Raw genomic sequence first — 23,455 nt, forward strand, 5'->3', positions numbered from 1 at the left:
AGGAAGACAGATTTTTTTTCCTCCTGCAATCATTTACTCAACCAGGAAAACACTAAGTGCTTCCTTTGTGCCTTCTGTGTGCCAGTGCCTTCCAGTACCTGGAATGCAGAAAGGGCTGTAATACACTTTTGTGGGAAGGAAAAGGTGGTGGTAAAAATATGGATGTGGGTCTCAACTCTCCCAGTTACAAACTGCATGACTGGTCAAATTGCATGTCCTCTCTGAGATTTGTTTTCCACATCTGTAAACGTGGAGAACAAAAACTACTTGAATCAAATGTAAAAAGCTGGCTCATAGTAGGTGTCAAATATTCACTCCCACCAAAAATGTGACATTTTCCTTTGAAGAGCCTTTATTCATAAAGAGACATAATACACACACACACACACACACACACACACACACACACACACAAATCAATCAATCAAGATGTAATACAATAGATTATTAAACACCATGCTCTGATTAAAAAGGAAAAAAGAAAGAAAAAAGAATGGCTACTAGTAGTTTGTAGAGTCAAAGAAATCTAATTAATGATCAAAATTACTGAAGACAAAATGGGCAGCAAACATGTCTCCAGTTCTCATTTTCTTTACATCCCCTAATTATGATTTGGACTCATAATTAAATTGTTAGCCTAAGACTATATTCATTTAATATACTATACTAATCACCATTATAACTTTAGAAATCATTGTGTTTTCCTACTAATTTGTGAATTGCATGTGTTTTCATTGTGGCAATGACACTATTTCTACTCCAAGAGTGTGTGGCAAAATCCCTATCAAAATAAGTATCTTTATATCTCTCTACAACATCTCTCTACAACAAAAGATCTCCTTGACCTGAACAAAACTGGAGTATTTCAAATAGACATTAGCTAAATTGGAATAAATCTATTAGGAAAAATCTTGTTATGGGATATTATATATATATATATATATATGTATATATATATAGCAATTATAGAAATTTTATATAGAAGAAAACTTTCAAGTATATATATAGAAATTTTATAGAGAATATAAATATATATTTATATGTAAATATATATTTCTATATATATATATAGAAATTTATATAGAATAAAACTTTCAAGTATATATATACTTGATGGTCCTAGTAAAGTAGAAAGCAATCATAGAAATTTTATATAGAATAAAACTTTCAAGTATACTTGAAAGTTTTATTCTATATAAAATTTCTATGATTGCTTTGTACTTTACTAGGACCATCAAGTTATAGAAATTTTGATGTAGATGAAAGTACTGTGAATGTTATATAGGTCTATCCCAATGCTTGAAAAGGAATCAGTAGTGCCTATAGAAGACGAATTTCTCTCCTACTGTAATTTAATATAACCATGCAGATAGGGCCATGCACAGCCACCATGGTAAGTAAAGATCTATTCTGGATGAGTTAAGGTAATGCTACAGGTAGAAGCCTTGACTTCACATTCAAGTAAAAAATAATGAATACTTCTCCTTGCAATTTGGAATTGAATTAAGTAATAGAAAATGATGGACTAGGAAAGAGGTTACTGGTGTGTGTATACCAAGTTTGCTAAGATTAAGAAGATAGTAGAGCAAGGTGTATTTTGGTGTTTTAATGAAAAAAAAATGGTGAGGATGATTGGTTTTATGAATCTACCAACAAAACTGACTTAAGAAATCACATTGACAACAATGATCTTTATACTGGCTTCCCTTACATAAATATTCACATCATGGATCCAGGTATGTCTTAGTATTTGACTTGTTATTCTTGCTATTTCAATCTAGTTTGGTATCTTTAAATCCTTTTACCAGTGTTGGGAGGATACTCGAAATGTGGATGTAATTCTTCTTGGTTGAAATACAAATTTAACACAATGTAATATGGCATATTTTTTACAGTGAGGGGACTATTTAGGCTGGAATACAAAAGAAAATAGAGCACTAATAAAGTGGTTGAAGAAACACATACAAAGACTATACATAGGTACACAGACACATTTTAATTGCAGTTTTCCAAGACTTTCTACAAAATATTTAAAGGATGTATTTGAAATCTAGACTGCTTTCAGACAGTAAACCTAGTAGATCTGGCAAATTATTACCAATATTCCAACTTCAGGACAGTTTTCTTAAGCTTTTCAATTTATCTGTGTTAATAGAGTGTGTAGTTATTATCTCAGTGACATATGAAAATAATACTTGCGTATTGAGCTTTTAAGAGGCACATTTCCCTAATGGTGTTATCTGGTCCTTCCCATAAAGGTTACTGACAGGCCAATGACCTCCCACTTCCTTCCACTTTCCAGGAGATTTGCCTCAGCATCCTCCTCCACTGGGCAAAAAGACTTACACGACAATGTAAATTAGATATTTAGAAGTCATCCTTGCCTAACGCCACCCTAAATTCTATGTTAATATTTATATTCTCCTCTCCTTCCCTATGATTACAATCCAGTATTTTCTCAAAAAGTACAGAAACAGGTGTAATTAATGTGACAATGCAAACACATGTAACCCATCATTTGCTAACATGATAGCAAGAATCTGTTTTCTCACTGGTGTTTAAGATGTGTTGACCAGTTTTCCTGAAAAATCATACCCAAACCAGCATTATTCACAGTAAGTAGTCACTGTAACGTTTCCAAATTAACCTGATAAAAACAGTCAACTAAGTCTTTCTTTAAAAATCAGGATTATTTAGCCAACAAAGGAAATCAATTTAAGTTACATTTTTCTTTTAAACTAGTGTTTATTCTTGATTTTTTCTTTCATTTATTGGTTTTAAAATAAGGACAGACAAGTGTACTTTAAATCTCATATCGTGTGTGTCCTTTATATTTTCTGTATGTTCTTTAGTCAGTGATCAAAATTTGGGATCATAATTTTGATAATTACACTAAGAACTTACTTTCCCTTTGTTCATGGGACCTTAGCCATTTGCTTTAAAAGTTTAACATTTAGGGGTGCCTGAGTGGTTCAGCCGGTTAAGTGTCTGACCTCGGCTTAAGTCATGATCTTGAGGTTCGTGGGTTTGAGTCCCGTGTTAGCTCTGTACTGACAGCTCAGAGCCTGGAGCCTGTGGTCTCCCTCTCTCTCTGCCTCTCCCCAACTCGTGCTCTGTCTTTCGAAAATAAATAAACATTAAAAAATTAAAAAAAAATAAAAGTTTAACACTTATATTTTTATAATTCTTACCCAACCTGCTTTCAAAAAGTTTCAAGACAGTGCTTTAAGACGAGATATGAGAGCATTTTTGGCCTCATTTTCCTTTTCTCCTGCCAATTTAGAAAAAAAAATATTTAAAAAATTGAATGTATCCACAAAAAATCATATTTAAGAAAAAAACAAAAAAAAATTCTGGCAGTGTCAATTTTTTTTTTTGTATATAAAACATCAAAAAATGGTTAGTGTACACATTTACTAATATGGTAGGAAAATGCAATTTGCAAAATCCTAAGATTTGAAATTCTTATTTGTATGTACTGTCTTCACATATAAGCTAGAATGTATACAATGAAGGGAGAAAGAGATCATTTTTCTTTTATAGACCAATATTTAAATCTTCTCATTCTTAATCCACTTTTCCGAATTATTGCAGTTGCCTATAGCCTAGATGTCAACTGATCTTAAGTTCCTCAAAATCTCACCTTCTCTTTAAACTTTCAAGTTGAAAATAAGTAAAAACATCTTCAGAACACTTCCTGATACCTTTCTCTCTCCCTAATATTGTATTGTTAACTAGGAAAGCGAGAGCGTCAATATAAGCTCACACACCTGATCTTTAACTATATGGAAGTTTCCTTGAGACCGCGGCCTTTAAGAACTCAGCCTTTAAAAAGGGGGACTTTTAACACTGAACCGACAAATCGGTACCATACTCCAGCCTTTCTTGTGCTTCGGGGCCGGTGGGCGGCTACTAAACTAGGCAATGGTTCTCCCCGGTTAGGGAGGTGAAGCCTCAGGAGGAAGAACCCGAGGTAGACGTGTGGGAGCTGCTGAAGAATGCGAACCCCAACGAGTATGAGAAGATCGCCTTCCAGTACGGCATCACCGACCTGCGCGGCATGCTCAGGCGGCTCAAGCGCATGCGCAGAGTGGAGAAGAAGAGCGCAGGTGAGCTCTCCTGGGGGAGGTGGCAGCGGGGCCAGCATCCAAAGCGGACCAAAGAAATGATGGCGAACCCCCTGCAGGGATGCTTTCTGTCTCTTTCTGGGTTTGGGGCGGGGATGGATGGGGCGGAATTTGCAGGGGTTACACTTCTTACCTTTGGCTTTGGGCGGAGGAGTTCACTGCTCTGCACATCAGTAGCTATGAGGGTAGCAGGTAGCTAGTGAACACTTAAGGTAACGGAGATTGACTTTACAAGTACCTCATACAGCGTGTAACAGAACAATAAATATCTTCCTTCTCACTGAGAATTTCTCAGTGGCCCCTTCTCCAGACTCCATATCTCCCTCACTCTGAAATTCTTGATTATTACTTACAGTAGATTCGATGTCTCTTTGTTTTGCCATCATATTCTTCCACCCATTAAATGGGGACTGGGGAATTCACTTCTCACACCCAGTGCGGTTGTAAAACAGCTATGCTGCTCCCTTGAGACCTGAAGTGCATGGATTTTGTTGTGGTTTTAAATATCTCTTAAAAAAATACTTTGAGATGTTGAAATTTAAAATTTACAGAAAGAAAAACAAGAGCGACACATTTTAAACTGATCATAAGCTCTTCAAAGTTTCCTATATTTGGTCATGGTCAGTTATCCGTTTTGTGACGCGTCAAGGTAACATATCAATCCTATTATTGTTTACTGTTTGTTAATGTCCAAATTGAATTTATTTATTTAATTTAGGCACCCAACCTGGATGTCCAAGCAGAATTTAAAGTCTCTTGCCATTTCTTTTAAAAAATCTGCCCTTTATTTCTAAACCTCCCTGTAAACTGGGTGAGAAATGGACCCAGAGAAATATAGAAGTGTTTTGTTTTTTGCTTTGTTTACATAAGTCAGCCATTCCCACTATTTCAAAACTTCAAAACCTTCAGAAGTTTAATTCTTGAGAGGTATCTGAGATGATATAGTCATCACAAACATGTTAAATGCCAAAGTATAGAGCCAGCTGATATCTCTTTTCCTCCACACTGGCCTAATTCTTGCCATTAGCTCTGAATTGATGTCATGAGGTATATGATAAATAACTTTTTTAAAGCTAGTATTTATTATATCATGTTAAAATATGAGAAAGTGAGTTTAAGGAATACTATGGCAAAGTCTCAATGATGGAAGTAGAAGCAGAAAAATTCCATGAGGCATTCCACAGGTGTATGTATTTTCCAAACTGTCTAAATGAGTATTATCTTTAAAATCAGGGAAAAACTATTAAATTTATTATTTTTTTAATTTTTTAATGTTTATTTATTTTTGAGAGACACAGAGAGACAGAGCACAAGCAGGGGAGGGGCAGAGAGAGGGAGACACAGAATCCAAAGCAGGCTCCAGGCTCCGAGCTGTCAGCACAGAGCCAGACACGGGACTCGAACTCAGAAACTGTGAGATCATGACCTGAGTGAAGTCGGACGCTTAACTGACTGAGCCACCCAGGTGCCCCAAAAACTATTAAATTTAAAAAGAAGTTAATTTCTGCTTAGGACCTTTCAAAGATAATCTTTTTTTAAAACTACTATGTTCTATGTTATTTAAAATGTTTTGAAGTCCTGAGTTCCTAACCATATGTGTATGAAGTATTTAATATGTGTCACTATTTGGACAAGTTTCCACAGTACAAAACTTTGATAAGTCTACTATTTCAATTAGTCAAAGGCATTCAGTTTCATCTTATGAGTCATTGAATTTATCTCATAAACTCTGTGTTAAAAAACTGTGACATAAGAAGTACAGAGATAATGCCAATAATCCTGATAGGAATCATGCTAGAATAGGCATATTCTTCGAGTTCACTTTCATCTGGATCCTTTATAATTTCCTGAAGAGTTAGAACAGTCATTTTTTTAATATTAAATTTATTGTCCAATTGGTTTCCATACAACAGCCAGGGCTCATCCCAACAGGTGCCCTCCTCAATACCAGGACAGTCTTTTTTTTTTTTTTTTTTTTTTTTTTTTCTGAAATTTATTGACAAATTGGTTTCCATACAACACCCAGTGCTCATCCCAAAAGGTGCCCTCCTCAATACCCATCACCCACCCTCTCCTCCCTCCCACCCCCCATCAACCCTCAGTTTGTTCTCAGTTTTTAACAGTCTCTTATGCTTTGGCTCTCTCCCATTCTAACCTCTTTTTTTTTTTTTTTTCCTTCCCCTCCCCCATGGGTTCCTGTTAAGTTTCTCAGGATCCACATAAGAGTGAGACCATATGGTATCTGTCTTTCTCTGTATGGCTTATTTCACTTAGCATCACACTCTCCAGTTCCATCCACGTTGCTACAAAAGGCCATATTTCATTTTTTCTCATTGCCATGTAATATTCCATTGTGTATATAAACCACAATTTCTTTATCCATTCATCAGTTGATGGACATTTAGGCTCTTTCCATAATTTGGCTATTGTTGAGAGTGCTGCTATGAACATTGGGGTACAAGTGGCCCTATGCATCAGTGCTCCTGTATCCCTTGGATAAATTCCTAGCAGTGCTATTGCTGGGTCATAGGGTAGGTCTATTTTTAATTTTCTGAGGAACCTCCACACTGCTTTCCAGAGCGGCTGCACCAATTTGCATTCCCACCAACAGTGCAAGAGGGTTCCCGTTTCTCCACATCCTCTCCAGCATCTATAGTCTCCTGATTTGTTCATTTTGGCCACTCTGACTGGCGTGAGGTGATACCTGAGTGTGGTTTTGATTTGTATTTCCCTGATAAGGAGCGACGCTGAACATCTTTTCATGTGTCTGTTGGCCATCCGGATGTCTTCTTTAGAGAAGTGTCTATTCATGTTTTCTGCCCATTTCTTCACTGGGTTATTTGTTTTTTGGGTGTGGAGTTTGGTGAGCTCTTTATAGATTTTGGATACTAGCCCTTTGTCCGATATGTCATTTGCAAATATCTTTTCCCATTCCGTTGGTTGCCTTTTAGTTTTGTTGGTTGTTTCCTTTGCTGTGCAGAAGCTTTTTATCTTCATAAGGTCCCAGTAATTCACTTTTGCTTTTAATTCCCTTGCCTTTGGGGATGTGTCGAGTAAGAGATTGCTACGGCTGAGGTCAGAGAGGTCTTTTCCTGCTTTCTCCTCTAAGGTTTTGATGGTTTCCTGTCTCACATTTAGGTCCTTTATCCATTTTGAGTTTATTTTTGTGAATGGTGTGATAAAGTGGTCTAGTTTCAACCTTCTGCATGTTGCTGTCCAGTTCTCCCAGCACCATTTGTTAAAGAGGCTGTCTTTTTTCCATTGGATGTTCTTTCCTGCTTTGTCAAAGATGAGTTGGCCATACGTTTGTGGGTCTAGTTCTGGGGTTTCTATTCTATTCCATTGGTCTATGTGTCTGTTTTGGTGCCAATACCATGCTGTCTTGATGATGACAGCTTTGTAGTAGAGGCTAAAGTCTGGGATTGTGATGCCTCCTGCTTTGGTCTTCTTCTTCAAAATTCCTTTGGCTATTCGGGGCCTTTTGTGGTTCCATATGAATTTTAGGATTGCTTGTTCTAGTTTCGAGAAGAATGCTGGTGCAATTTTGATTGGGATTGCATTGAATGTGTAGATAGCTTTGGGTAGTATTGACATTTTGACAATATTTATTTTTCCAATCCATGAGCAGGGAATGTCTTTCCATTTCTTTAAATCTTCTTCAATTTCCTTCAGAAGCTTTCTATAGTTTTCAGCATACAGATCCTTTACATCTTTGGTTAGATTTATTCCTAGGTATTTTATGCTTCTTGGTGCAATTGTGAATGGGATCAGTTTCTTTATTTGTCTTTCTGTTGCTTCATTGTTAGTGTATAAGAATGCAACTGATTTCTGTACATTGATTTTGTAGCCTGCAACTTTGCTGAATTCCTGTATCAGTTCTAGCAGACTTTTGGTGGAGTCTATCGGATTTTCCATGTATAATATCATGTCATCTGCAAAAAGCGAAAGCTTGACTTCATCTTTGCCAATTTTGATGCCTTTGATTTCCTTTTGTTGTCTGATTGCTGATGCTAGAACTTCCAGCACTATGTTAAACAGCAGCGGTGAGAGTGGGCATCCTTGTCGTGTTCCTGATCTCAGGGAAAAAGCTTTCAGTTTTTCCCCGTTGAGGATGATGTTAGCTGTGGGCTTTTCATAAATGGCTTTTATGATCTTTAAGTATGTTCCTTCTATCCCGACTTTCTCAAGGGTTTTTATTAAGAAAGGGTGCTGGATTTTGTCGAAGGCCTTTTCTGCATCGATTGACAGGATCATATGGTTCTTCTCTCTTTTTTTGTTAATGTGATGTATCACGTTGATTGATTTGCGAATGTTGAACCAGCCCTGCATCCCAGGAATGAATCCCACTTGATCATGGTGAATAATTCTTTTTATATGCCGTTGAATTCGATTTGCTAGTATCTTATTGAGAATTTTTGCATCCATATTCATCAGGGATATTGGCCTGTAGTTCTCTTTTTTTACTGGGTCTCTGTCTGGTTTAGGAATCAAAGTAATACTGGCTTCATAGAATGAGTCTGGAAGTTTTCCTTCCCTTTCTATTTCTTGGAATAGCTTGAGAAGGATAGGTATTATCTCTGCTTTAAACGTCTGGTAGAACTCCCCTGGGAAGCCATCTGGTCCTGGACTCTTATTTGTTGGGAGATTTTTGATAACCGATTCAATTTCTTCGCTGGTTATGGGTCTGTTCAAGCTTTCTATTTCCTCCTGATTGAGTTTTGGAAGCGTGTGGGTGTTCAGGAATTCGTCCATTTCTTCCAGGTTGTCCAATTTGTTGGCATATAAGTTTTCATAGTATTCCCTGATAATTGTTTGTATCTCTGAGGGATTGGTTGTAATAGTTCCATTTTCATTCATGATTTTATCTATTTGGGTCATCTCCCTTTTCTTTTTGAGAAGCCTGGCTAGAGGTTTGTCAATTTTGTTTATTTTTTCAAAAAACCAACTCTTGGTTTCGTTGATCTGCTCTACAGTTTTTTTAGTTTCTATATTGTTTATTTCTGCTCTGATCTTTATTATTTCTCTTCTTCTGCTGGGCTTAGGCTGCCTTTGCTGTTCTGCTTCTAGTTCCTTTAGGTGTGCTGTTAGATTTTGTATTTGGGATTTTTCTTGTTTCTTGAGATAGGCCTGGATTGCAATGTATTTTCCTCTCAGGACTGCCTTTGCTGCGTCCCAAAGCGTTTGGATTGTTGTATTTTCATTTTCGTTTGTTTCCATATATTTTTTAATTTCTTCTCTAATTGCCTGGTTGACCCACTCATTTGTTAGTAGGGTGTTCTTTAACCTCCATGCTTTTGGAGGTTTTCCAGACTTTTTCCTGTGGTTGATTTCAAGCTTCATGGCATTGTGGTCTGAAAGTAAGCATGGTATAATTTCAATTCTTGTAAACTTATGAAGGGCTGTTTTGTGACCCAGTATATGATCTATCTTGGAGAATGTTCCATGTGCACTCGAGAAGAAAGTATATTCTGTTGCTTTGGGATGCAGAGTTCTAAATATATCTGTCAAGTCCATCTCATCCAATGTCTCATTCAGGGCCCTTGTTTCTTTATTGACCGTGTGTCTAGATGATCTATCCATTTCTGTAAGTGGTGTATTAAAGTCCCCTGCAATTACCACATTCTTATCAATAAGGTTGCTTATGTTTATGAGTAATTGTTTTATATATTTGGGGGCTCCGGTATTCGGTGCATAGACATTGATAATTGTTAGCTCTTCCTGATGGATAGACCCTGTAACTATTATATAATGTCCTTCTTCATCTCTTGTTACAGCCTTTAATTTAAAGTCTAGTTTGTCTGATATAAGTATGGCTACTCCAGCTTTCTTTTGGCTTCCAGTCGCATGATAAATAGTTCTCCATCCCCTCACTCTCAATCTAAAGGTGTCCTCAGGTCTAAAATGAGTCTCTTGTAGACAGCAAATAGATGGGTCTTGTTTTTTTATCCATTCTGATACCCTATGTCTTTTGGTTGGCGCATTTAATCCATTTACATTCAGTGTTATTATAGAAAGATACGGGTTTAGAGTCATTGTGATGTCTGTATGTTTTATGCTTATAGTGATGTCTCTGGGACTTTGTCTCACAGGGTCCCCCTTAGGATCTCTTGTAGGGCTGGTTTAGTGGTGACAAATTCCTTCAGTTTTTGTTTGTTTGGGAAGACCTTTATCTCTCCTTCTATTCTAAATGACAGACTTGCTGGATAAAGGATTCTTGGCTGCATATTTTTTCTGTCTAGCACCCTGAAAATCTCTTGCCAATTCTTTCTGGCCTGCCAAGTTTCAAAAGAGAGATCAGTCACGAGTCTTATAGGTCTCCCTTTATATGTGAGGGCACGTTTACCCCTTGCTGCTTTCAGAATTTTCTCTTTATCCTTGTATTTTGCCAGTTTCACTATGATATGTCGTGCAGAAGATCGATTCAAGTTACGTCTGAAGGGAGTTCTCTGTGCCTCTTGGATTTCAATGCCTTTTTCCTTCCCCAGTTCAGGGAAGTTCTCAGCTATGATTTCTTCAAGTACCCCTTCAGCACCTTTCCCTCTCTCTTCCTCCTCTGGGATACCAATTATGCGTATATTATTTCTTTTTAGTGTATCACTTAATTCTCTAATTTTCCCCTCATACTCCTGGATTTTTTTATCTCTCTTTTTCTCAGCTTCCTCTTTTTCCATAACTTTATCTTCTAGTTCACCTATTCTCTCCTCTGCCTCTTCAAGCCGAGCTGTGGTGGTTTCCATTTTGTTATGCATTTCGTTTAAAGCGTTTTTCAGCTCCTCGTGACTGTTCCTTAGTCCCTTGATCTCTGTAGCAAGAGATTCTCTGCTGTCCTGTATACTGTTTTCAAGCCCAGCGATTAATTTTATGACTATTATTCTAAATTCACTTTCTGTTATATTATTTAAATCCTTTTTGATCAGCTCATTAGCTGTTGTTATTTCCTGGAGATTCTTCTGAGGGGAGTTCTTCCGCTTGGTCATTTTGGATAGTCCCTGGCGTGGTGAGGACCTGCAGGGCACTTCCCCTGTGCTGTGGTGTATACCTGGAGTTGGTGGGCGGGGCCGCAGTCAGACCTGATGTCTGCCCCCAGCCCACCGCTGGGGCCACAGTCAGACTGGTGTGTGCCTTCTCTTCCCCTCTCCTAGGGGCGGGATTCACTGTGGGGTGGTGTGGCTCGTCTGGGCTACTTGCACCCTGCCAGGCTTGTGATGCTGGGGATCTGGCGTATTAGCTGGGGTGGGTAGGCAAGGTGCTCGGGGGCAGGAGGGGCAGGCTTAGATCACTTCTCCTTAGGTGATCCACTTCAGGAGGGGCCCTGTGGCAGCGGGAGGGAGTCAGATCCGCTGCCGGAGGTTTGGCTCCGCAGAAGCGCAGAGTTGGGTGTTTGCGCGGAGCGATCAAGTTCCCTGGCAGGAACCGGTTCCCTTTGGGATTTCGGCTGGGGGATGGGCGGGGGAAATGGCGCTGGCGAGCGCCTTTTTTCCCCCACCAAACTGAGCTCTGTTGTCAGGGGGCTCAGCAGCTCTCCCTCCCTTTGTCCTCCAGCCTTCCCGCTTTCCGAGCAGAGCTGTTAATTTCTGACCTCCCAGACGCTAAGTCGCGCTTGCTGTCGGAACACAGTCCGCCCGGCCCCTCCGCTTTTGCAAGCCCGACTCGGGGGCTCTGCTTGGCCGGCGAGCCGCCCCTCCGCCCCGGCTCCCTCCCGCCAGTCCGTGGAGCGCACACCGCCTCGCCGCCCTTCCTACCCTCTTCCGTGGGCCTCTCGTCTGCGTTTGGCTCCGGCGACTCTGTTCTGCTAATCCTCTGGCGGTTTTCTGGGTTATTTAGGCAGGTGTAGATGGAATCTAAGTGATCAGCAGGACGTGCGGTGAGCCCAGCGTCCTCCTAAGCCGCCATCTTGCCGCAACTCCCATTTTTAAAGGCTCTTCAATACTCTTATGTTTCTTTCAAAAACATGTGGGTTCTCTTCAAATTGCTAAATCATCTTATGATATATAAATCAACACAGAATTCTAAAATATAGAGGATAATTTGGAAGGTTCCTAATTTATTTCTACTTTGAGTCTCCATTTTTCATTTAGTTTTAGGTTCTTATACATACATCGACTATTTAAATTCACAGCATATGTATGCACATATTGACATAGTTTTGCTTTTTCTCTCTACCAGCTTTTGCAAAAATTCTTGACCCTGCATATCAGGTTGATAAAGGAGGCAGAGTAAGGTTTGTTGTGGAACTGGCAGACCCAAAGTTGGAGGTGAAATGGTATAAAAATGGTCAAGAGATTCGACCCAGTACAAAGTAAGTGGGCTTTGCAAATAATCAGTGATAGCTACATAAATCAAACAGTAGTTTGACTTAATTTTCTATGAATAAAAACATGCTTTTGTTATACCTTTTAAATGCAAAATCACATGGAGGGGGAGTAAAAACTTTTCATGTGTTTTGGAGCCATTAAGATTACAGTGCTATCTAAATAAAACTTTGTTTTATGTTTTAATTCTATACAAACTATTTTGAGTTATTTCAGTTCCAGTTTTGTGTCAATATAGGTTATATGTGATTATTTCAGAGCACTGTCAAAACTTCTCCCAATTTTTAAAATAAAATTTTGAAAATTTTGAAATATATATTTGACATACCAGCTGGGAATCACACCTTATAATTAGAGAACTTTTGTTTTTCCAAAAGAGCATCTAAAGCCTGTATTTTATTTCTTGGCCCTCTCTCAAATGAAGGAAACAGACTAATCCCTGATGTCTGATGGTATTGCTAGTCTATTATGAAACTACTTTACACAGATCCTTCTCAGCCTGAGAGATTTTCAACTCCAATATATTTTTTTAAGTTAACAGGAGCCACACGCACATTTATAAAAAGACTTTAATCCTGAAAATCTGTCACTTCTGGAGTGCAATTAGGTGGTTTCCAATTTCTTAATGTGGTCATGCCTACAGAGTGACTTTGTGATAATAATGTTTGTGTCTGATAAAAATCTCTTGAAAGCGGCTTGAATTTACCAAAAACATAATTTTAATCGGTTATTTTTATCTATAAAATGTTGTGTAACGCTTTATTCTTGAAGTCTTCAATTAGAAGATTTTCCAAATAAGAACTTTTTCTTTAGTTTGTTATAATGCCCTAATATACTCATCCATAATCCAGATCACAGACAATTAAATTTTGTGATATTCCTGGCTTTTAGTTTTTTGTCTCCAAATGCTCAAGTTCTTTTTTAGTAGATTGTTACTGTGATATGATAATACTAGTTCTTAAGCTCATTTAAAAGAACATCACGTTCTAAAAAATTACTGCCTGTAACAGTGATTAAGTTCACATTATTGCTTAAATTGTATAATCACTTATTCACCTAACAAAATCTATTGTGTCACTGCACTAAGCCATGAATGGAATCAAGGAATCAATGAGTAAGATTGAGTCCCTGTCCACCTGTAAACTAGATGAATCGGCAGGGCTGGGGGTGGTGCCTGAGTGGCTCAGCGGGTTAAACATCCGACTTTTGATCTCCGCTCAAGTCATGATCTTGCAGCAGTTCATGGGATCAAGCCCTGCCTCAGGGTCTACACTGACAGTGTGGAGCCTGCTTAGGATTCTCTCCCTATGTCTCTGTCCCTCTGCCATGTTCTCTCTCTCTCTCTCTCTCTCTCTCTCTCCCCCCCCCCCTTCCCCACATTCTCTCTCTCAAAAATAAATAAATAAACTTTAAAAAAATAAACTAGATGAATTGGTCATTTAAAAAAATTTACAGAGTTCAAAATCTCTCTGACAACCTTAGCCAATCCTATTTTCCAACAATGGGTTAAAAAAATTAAAAAGCAAATATGTGAGTACTAATTTATATATGAAATAAAACTTCTATAAAAATACAGATGTTAAATATTATGTGTAAATATGAATATGTATTACAGTGTGCATTATGAAGCTAACAACAGTTTTCACATTTTCTGTTAACTATGTAAGATATGCTACATAAATGGCAGATCATAATTATATCCTTGACTTTCAAACATTGCTGAATTACAAGCCAAATTTGCTGGTAATAAAAAAATAAAATCAAGTTCACAGACTGTTATCTCCCTCCCATTTCAAACAGATACATCTTTGAGCATAAAGGATGTGAAAGAATCATGTTTATCAATAACTGTGCGCTAACGGATGATTCAGAGTATTATGTGACAGCTGGTGATGAGAAATGTTCCACCGAGCTGTTTGTGCGAGGTAAAGTGCAATCTCTTACTGTAGTCTTCAACAACCTTTGGCACTCCTTCTCCCAAGGGTAGTTATCAAAATGAGTGGGACAGGTAAGCTCTTGAGCTCTAGGGCACAGGTAACAGCACGCCTAGAAATGGGTTTGCTTGGGGACAGACTGGCTCTGCATGGAAGCTCCTCTACACTGGCCGTTATTACGTATCCTAATTAATCTTTAAGTTTGTTGAAGACTAGAAAAACTGAGGGGGGTGGGGAAGACTGGTGAGTCTAAATACCTCATGTTTTTGACTCAAGCAAACAGTATAATTCTAGTTATAGCTTCTGAAACCCAACAAACTTTACTGAATAATCCTCATTTCACACATTCAGCTGATTGCAAATACACTTCTCTCAAAATCAGTTTTATTAGTGAAAGGGAATCAATGGTTGACACCGAGTGTGCTGAAGACAATCTTTTACTAAAACATTGTGAAAAGAGCTGGAGGGTGTAGATGAAGCCCTCTGAATACAGAGAGCTCTGCAATCAGAGCTCCAACCAGAACCAAAGAATCATACTGTTAGAGATCCTCCATCACAAACGTCTACCACGTGGTTTCTTATTTGCCAAAGGAAGGATATTTGATACATGTTTTGTCTGCTCTCCAGAACAATAATTGATTTGATTTGAAGAGTCTGAGAAAATTGGGAAAACTTACCCAGGGCTGCTAACTATTTATTTTGCCAACAAAGATATAAAACAAAACAAAACAAAAAACCACCTGCCAACTATCTACCACCATCTAACCATAACCCTATGGTAGATGATACTTTCTTACTGTTGGTCTTTTATCTGTGAACAAATCTGTGGTCATGAGCAGATTTCAAGCATTTAATGATTCTGATTCTCCTTTTTTTTTTTTTTAAACAGAGCCTCCAATTATGGTAACCAAACAGCTGGAAGATATGAATGCTTACTGCGGGGAAAGAGTGGAATTAGAATGTGAGGTGTCAGAAGATGATGCTAATGTGAAATGGTAAGTAACTTTCCTGAGGTCTGTCCATTTTTAATAGATTTTTAAAAATATGCTTTTATAGATTGGAGAACAGGAAATGGCTTTTACACATATGAAAAAAAATCACAACCTCATTTGTGTTAGTAGAAATGGTAACTAAAACTACAAAGATGCTGGGAGTTTTTTCACCTATGAAACTAGAAAATGATACAGAAAATTAGACTGGTAAATGTAGGGAAGTAGGCACTTAGTAAGAAATGGATAGCTCATGGTTGTCCAGATCTGTCTGACTCCAAATCCCATGGATGCTCCTAAGTTCCAAAAGTTGCTTACTCTCACCATGCCACACTGGAAACTTACATGGAAAAATATTATATATTTTCCCTAGTTACCTTATTTTTATAGTACCTCAGAAAAATGTTTTAGGCTAAGAATCACCAATTATTTTAAAAAATAAAAGCATTTTTTTGTCCAGTTAAAGAGTGTTTTCTCAAGTTCTATGTGAGTAACATCAAAATTAAAACTAAGAGATCCATAATAAAATTAAATGCTTTGTTGAAAAGTATAGTAAATTACACAGCATGAATCTGTGGTAATTGGTACAGAGTAGATTGTTCATTCTAATCTAGAATCATAGCTATCTTTAAAACATGTTAAGTGAGGGGCACCTGGATGGCTAGCCAGTTAACCATCCAACTTTGGCTCAGGTCATAATCTCATGGTTGGTCCTGTCTCGGGCTCTGTGCTCACATCTCAGAGCCTGGAGCCTGCTGCGGATTCTATGTCTCCCTCTCTCTGCCTCTCTGTCTCTCTCTCTCTCTGTCTCTCTCTCTCTCTCTGTCTCTCTCTCTGTCTCTCTCTGTCTCTCTGTCTCTCTCTGTCTCTGTCTCTCTCTCTCTCTCTCTGAAAAATAAACATTAAAAAAATTTAAAACATATTAAGTGATGCAATTCTTATTAGTGAGTGGAAGAGGTAATATTCTCTCATAGCATATTCAACTGATCTTGAATGAGAAGAAAGAGCTTATGTTCTTTTAATGTAATTTTTTAGACAATCCTTGTTACATTATTAATCCATTTGATGTAGTGATCGTACATTCTTTAATTCAACAAATAGTTCTTAGATACCAGGATATAGCAAAAACAAAAACAAACAAAAAAAACAAAACCAAGACCAATAAGGTCCATTTCCTGAAGGGTCTTTTATAAAACTTTTTATAATCTATTTAAACTCAGGTTTAAGAATGGTGAGGAGATTATTCCTGGTCCAAAATCAAGATATCGAATTAAAGTTGAGGGCAAAAAACATATTTTGATCATAGAGGGAGCAACGAAGGCTGACAGTGCAGAATATTCTGTAATGACAACGGGAGGACAATCATCTGCTAAACTTAGTGTTGACTGTAAGTAAGATCTCCTTGGGTATTTTCCAAGTTGCGTATCTACTGGTGTTGCATTTGTTAATTCAATTTTAGGAAAGTTTCTATTTTATTTCTACTGGCGGCAATTTAAAATATGTAAAATTGGATTCATTCTGAGTGTCTATGTCATATCAGTCAGGGTCTCTGAAAAAGAAATCGACTACTCAGTTTAATAGTAAAACACAGGATTGGGAAGGAAGTATAAAAATCACCTGCCACAGAAATGGTCCAAATGGTTAAGAAGCACTGTAATCCCAAGACCACATAAGTAGATGATAAATACTTAGATACAATATAAAATCCTGAAAATATTTGTGTAACCCATGAGTGAATTTGCTATCAATTCATTAAATAAACATTCAACATTCTGCAATTACATTTGGAGTGAGAAGGAAGTTACTCAAACCAAGGGGGATCAAATGAGAACATTGTAAGAACCCATTTGCTACTAAGATCCAGAAGCATGAGAGAATTTATGTACTTCCCCAAATACCTCCAAATAGTAGTCACTCCTCAATGGCAGAGTCTGTCTCTTCCAGCTGGCCATGAAAATTAAGATAGCAAATCTCACAGGAAGTTTGGTAGTAACACATGCAGAGCAGAAATCCTGCTTCCTTACTTCTTTCTTAGTCCAATTATGATTCATAGGATCACTGAATTATTCAGAAGTTATCTCAGTTACACTCACTCCTTATGCATCGCGGAGTTGTGGTCATTTTCCTTTAATACCAAAACAGTTTTTTCAGCCATGGACAGATATTTGTATCCATTTAAAGCAATTACAGTCAGTTCTGCTATAATACAACATATGCATTTCTAAAATCAATATGCTATGCAAAGTTATGCAATAAAACCACAAAACTAATGGGCAAAATGAAGTTATGGGCATGACACTCAAAAGTTTTGTCAGCCACACATTAAAACAAAACAATAAGAACCTAATAAAAAACAGTATCACAGTTTTACACAGGCCAAATGGTTAATAAATATGGCACTTTATGTTAAATGAGACCTAAAATTTCCTTGTGGAAGCAGTGTGGGGAGTGTTGTGGTTACTGAGATACTGTGACATGGTGAGAAGAGGTTATTTGAAATTGGATGGACACTGGTAATCTCAGATGTGCATGAGTATGGTTTGTATTGCATGGGTGAATTCAAGCAGCTGGTAGATGTTTGACGTGTATGTGTGTGTGCACACACATGTGTGCATTTTGTACAGTTCTACCTGGCTCAGTTCACCTGGGTGCCATTTCCTCTTTTTCATGAATGAAATCATGCATCATCAAACACAAAATTTGTGTTATGTTCTGGTTGTCCCCCAATATATCAATTGCACTGGAACAAATTCTCATTTTCAAAACAAGATACCGTCTTGGCCTGTCTGGAGTTTGGGTTTGGCACTTATAAATATTGTTTCTGTAGTGAAACCTCTGAAGATTTTGACACCTCTGACTGATCAAACTGTAAACATTGGAAAAGAAATCTGCTTGAAGTGTGAAATCTCTGAAAACATATCAGGAAAATGGACTAAAAATGGCCTACCTGTTCAAGAAAGTGACCGTCTGAAGGTCATTCACAAAGGAAGGTAAGCAAGTTAGGCGATCTGTAACTTGTCTCAATATGCACTCTTCCTCTACTTCCTAAATTACATATTTGGTGAGGAAGTTTGGAGAGTAGTCATAAAGAGAGGATCTTCTTCTGGTTCTTTGCTTCCAAATAGCAAGAATGTCTGACTTCTCTGTTCTATATCATGTCCTACCAGTGATCCTTTATCTGCACCTCATGGTATGGTACTTTGTCTATTCAAAAGCCATCAACTTGGGAATGCAAGCTGGTGCAGCCACTCTGGAAAACAGTATGGAGGTTCCTCAAAAAACTAAAAATAGAACTACCCTATGACCCAGCAATTGCACTACTAGGTATTTATCCAAAGGATACAGGTATGCTGTTTCAAATGGGCACATGCACCCTAATGTTTATAGCAGCACTATCAACAATAGCCAAAGTATGGAAAGAACCCAAATGTCCATCGATGGATGAATGGATAAAGAAGATGTGGTATATATATACAGTGGAGAATTACTTTGGCAATCAAAAAGAATGAAATCTTGCCATTTGCAACTACATGGATGGAACTGGAGAATATTATGCTAGGTAAAATTAGTCAGAGAAAGACAAATATCATGACTTCACTCATATGAGGACTTTAAGAGACAAAACAGATGAACATAAGGGAAGGGAAACAAAAATAATATAAAAACAGGGAGGGGGACAAGACATGAGACTCATAAATATGGAGAACAAACAGGGGGTTACTGGAGGGGGTGTGGGAGGGGGGATGGGCTAAATGGGTAAGGGGCACTAAGGAATCTACTCCTGAAATCATTGTTGCACTATATGCTAACTAATTTGGATGTAAATTTTAAAAAATTAAATTAAAAAAAGAAAGAAAGAACAATGACAAACGAATGAACAACAACAAAAAAAGGGGGCAAAAGAAAAACAAGCCATCAACTGATTCTTTCCATATAAACAGAAGGTTAAAGGAATTATACTGAATCCTATGGATTCAATCAAATGGATTAACTGTCCCTAACCGATAAGTGCCACATGACCTTCCCACAATTTTGGGGAGCAGACATAATATCCTAGAATATAGCAAAGATCTAAGGCAAGAGTTCTTAAACTTGGATCTAGGGATCCTGGTTGTGAATCTGGTTAAGATCATGAATGTACTCCAGGGGGTTCCCACAAATCCTCTGAAGTTGTAAGCCAAGTCTGTGTGTACAAAAATACATACTGTTCTCCAGAGAAAGGATCAATGGTGTCCATCAGATATTCGCTGATCCCCAAAAAGTTAAGAACTACTGCTTTTAGATTTGGCATGTAATGCCAAAATCAAGAATGTTCTTGGTAATTTTTTAAATCTTAAATTATGGCACTAGTGAGATGTTGTATTTTAGCCTTTTTTTAAAGCTATGTGATGAAAAAGGAATATTAGACTCTGTGTGCATAATAATCAGGCTGTATTTGTACAAATAATTTCATATACTCAAAAATGAATATTTGATGAAGATCCATAAATAGGATAATTAAGCCTTCGCATTTATATTCTCTCTCTCTCTGTTTCTTGGTCTGTCTTTCTCTCCAGCCTGGAGATAGGCTTATCTCTTAATCAGATAAAGTCCAGGTATCTCTTCAGTTGGGCCATATACAATCTAAATCTTTGCAAATTCTTAGAAATGTTTTTCTAATTTCCTTAGAATCCACAAGTTAGTGATAGCCAATGCTCTTACTGAGGATGAAGGTGATTATGTATTTGCACCAGATGCCTACTCTGTTACTTTGCCTGCCAAAGTTCATGTTGTTGGTGAGTAGATAAATCATTGCAGAGTTGTGTTCTTGTTTTTTTGTTTTTGCTTACCATGGAAATATAACACATTCAAAACTGTGATATACATGAATTGGTGTAAGTCACTAAGCATAATAGTTGATTCTTAAGAAGTCTTACAATGGAGTAGCTTTGCAAGGTGCCAGGCACGAACTACTTTGACTCCTCTTATATTCTTTTTGGCCACATAAAATGTTGATTCTACAAATATTTACCACTAGCAAAGTACTGGCCCAGATATTCACATGGAAATGATTGTCTGATAACAAAGGCCATATTTAATATTCTAGATCCTCCTAAGATCATCCTGGATGGTCTTGATGCTGACAATACAGTGACAGTAATAGCAGGAAGCAAGCTTCGTCTTGAAATTCCTGTCACCGGAGAACCACCTCCCAAAGCCCTTTGGAGCCGAGCGGATAAGGTTTGTTTTAAGTACACACACAGACACACACACACACACACACACACACACACACACACACACCCCACCACACCTCCTGCCTTCCGTTAGTCAAATGAAAGAAGAAAGCAAATAAATGTACAAGGGTACAGTATAGATGTAATTCCTTGGATTAAGAAAGATCACTGGTTTGGGGCGCCTGGGTAACTCAGTCGGTTGAGCATCCGACTTCGGCTCAGGTCATGAACTCACTGATTGTGAGTTAGAGCCCTGTGTCGGGCTCTGTGCTGACAGTTCAGAGCTCTCTCTCATAGCTCTGACAGCTGTGACAGCTCTCTCTGACAGCTCACAGCTCTCTCTCTCTCAAAAATAAATAAGGATTAAAAATTTTTAAAAAAAGAAAAATCACTGGTTTTCAGGCAAATATAATCATCATTCATCTACTTTTCATATTTCTGATTACCTACTATGTGACCAGGCATGTTTTCATGTGCTGTAAAGATCCCATTTTTCATTCTAATAAGTGTCAGGGAATGAAGTGGAAGAGAAATAGATAATGAATTAGTAAATAAACAATTGAACAAAATCACTGTGGATAGTAATAAGTGTTGTGAAGATTTTTTTAAAACAGTGTAATATGATTAGCAAGTGATTGCAAGGTAAATGACAATAGTCTCAATGAATGACAAAGAAACCATTATACAAAGATGAAAGGAAAAAGATTTCCAGGTAAAGTCAATGCAAGGGCAAAGGACAAGAAGAGAGGAAAAAATGAGCTTGATGTGTTGAAGGAACAGAAGAAAAGCCAGTGTGACTGGGTCAGAGTGAATAAGGAGGAAAATAATAAATACGATTGGGTGGTAGACTAGTACTAACTCAGGTGTCATTCTGTGGCTCCTAAAATAAAATGTGTTATGGGCAGTAAAACTATTCCGTACGATATTATAATTATGGACATATGTCATTATAGACTTGGCAAAACTCACAGATGTACAACATAAGAGTGAACCCTAATGTAAACTATAGACTTTGAATGATAATGATGTGTCAGTGTAGGCTCATTGATTATAAGAAATATACTGCTCTGATGTGGGATGTCAGTTGTGGAGGAGATTGGTTTGTGTGGGGGAGGGATTATATGAGAACTCTCTGTACTTTCCACAATTTTGCAGTGAGTCTAAATCTGACCCCAAAAATAATTATTAATTAAAAAAAAGAGTTGAAGAGTGTTCTTTCCTTTTCTGTTTTCTGGAGGAAAAAACAAAAGAGCATCATTAAGCTTTGGAACAACTTGAAACAGTGAAATGTATGTGTAATTAGAGTCCCCAAAGAGAAGGACAGAAGAATATGTAAAGAAATTAGAGCTAAAATTTTCCAAATTTGATAAAAACTAAAATTGCAGATATAAGAAGCTCAATAAAATCTAAGCACAAAGAGCATTAATAAAACCACACCAACTTGATAATAAATTATATTAAATAAATAAATAACAAAAATAAAAAATATAAAGAAAAAAAAACACACCAAGACCCATTAAAATCAAATTGATCAAACCCTATGATTAACAAAAAAAATTGTTTTTAAGTAGACAGGGAAAAAAGTCACATTAAATATACAGAAATAAAGAAAAGAGTGACAGCAGATCTTTCTGGAAGCAAGGCAAGTGAGAGGACAGTGAGGCAACATCTTTAAAGAAAAAACTGTCAACCTAGAATACTATGAATTCTAAAAAATTCTATAAATTCTAAAAAAATATATCAACCTAGAATTCTATACTGAGTAAAAATTTCAGAAACAAAGGCAAAATAAAATTATTTTCAGATATATAAAAGCTGAAAGAAATAATCACTGGCAGACCTGTACCACAAGAAATGCTAAAAGAAGTCCTTAAGTCATAAGGAAAATAATGTCAGGTTGAATCATTTTCACAAAGGAACAAAGAGCATCAGAAATGATAACCGTGTGGATAAACATAAGAGTTTTTTTGTATTATTTCAATCTCTTTAAAAGATAATTGACTGTTTAAACAAAAATAATAATAATATACTGTGTTGTTTGTACCATAAGTAAAATTTATGACAATAAAAACATAAGGTCAAGAAAAAAAAAGAAGAATGGAAAGTAAGAATTAGGAGGGTGAAAAGGGAGGTATTGTTGTAATATCGCATGAAAGTAGACTGTGAAAAGTTAAAGACGTATACCATAAACCCTAAAGGAACCACTAAAATAATGAACAAAAAGTTATAGCTAATAAACCAACAAAGGATATAATATGAAATCACAAAAAATATTTAATCTAAAAGAAGGCAGAAAAAGAGGCACAAAGAACAGGGCAAGTAGAAAACAAATAGCAAGATAATAGAATTGCAATAGAAAAATTGCAATAGAAAAACAGATAAATTAGAGATTTCAATACTCTTCTCTTAGTAGTTGCTAAAACAAGAAGACAGACCATCAGTAAGGATTTAAGATGTGAACAATACTGGCAACCATCTTGATCTAATTGACATTTACAGAATACTCCAATGACACATACAGAATGGGCATTGTTTTATAGTTTTTTTTAATGCTTTTATTTATTTTTGAGACAGAGAGAGAGCATGAGCAGGGGAGGGGCGGAGGGAGAGGGAGACACAGAATCTAAAGCAGGCTCTAGGCTCTGAGCTGGCAGCACAGAGCCGGATGCGGGGCTTGAACTCACAGACTATGAGATCATGACCTGAGCTGAAGTCGGACGCTTGACGGACTCAGCCACCCAGGCGCCCCCAGAATGAGCATTATTTTAAAATTGCATATGGAGGAGCGACTGTATGGTTCAGTTGGTCAAGCGTCCGACTTTGCCTCAGGTCATGATCTCAAAGTTTGTGAGTTCACGGGGCTTTGTGCTAACAGCT

At 37.4% G+C, this 23,455-nt stretch overlaps 1 protein-coding gene across 1 annotated transcript in view; it reads left to right on the forward strand.

Annotated features, from left to right (window-relative positions):
- MYBPC1 (myosin binding protein C1) overlaps window positions 1–23,455 on the forward strand; it is an 80,708-nt gene that overhangs the window by 26,276 nt on the left and 30,977 nt on the right. The window contains exons 9-16 of the mRNA XM_047867344.1: window positions 3,943–4,109; window positions 12,294–12,426; window positions 14,240–14,364; window positions 15,263–15,368; window positions 16,583–16,749; window positions 18,190–18,352; window positions 20,031–20,137; window positions 20,449–20,582. Of these exons, the coding sequence (XP_047723300.1) occupies window positions 3,943–4,109; window positions 12,294–12,426; window positions 14,240–14,364; window positions 15,263–15,368; window positions 16,583–16,749; window positions 18,190–18,352; window positions 20,031–20,137; window positions 20,449–20,582 (1,102 nt within the window). The remainder of the gene's footprint in view (window positions 1–3,942; window positions 4,110–12,293; window positions 12,427–14,239; window positions 14,365–15,262; window positions 15,369–16,582; window positions 16,750–18,189; window positions 18,353–20,030; window positions 20,138–20,448; window positions 20,583–23,455) is intronic.

This window comes from Prionailurus viverrinus, chromosome B4, assembly GCF_022837055.1.
Source record: "Prionailurus viverrinus isolate Anna chromosome B4, UM_Priviv_1.0, whole genome shotgun sequence".
Lineage (NCBI taxonomy): Eukaryota > Metazoa > Chordata > Mammalia > Carnivora > Felidae > Prionailurus > Prionailurus viverrinus.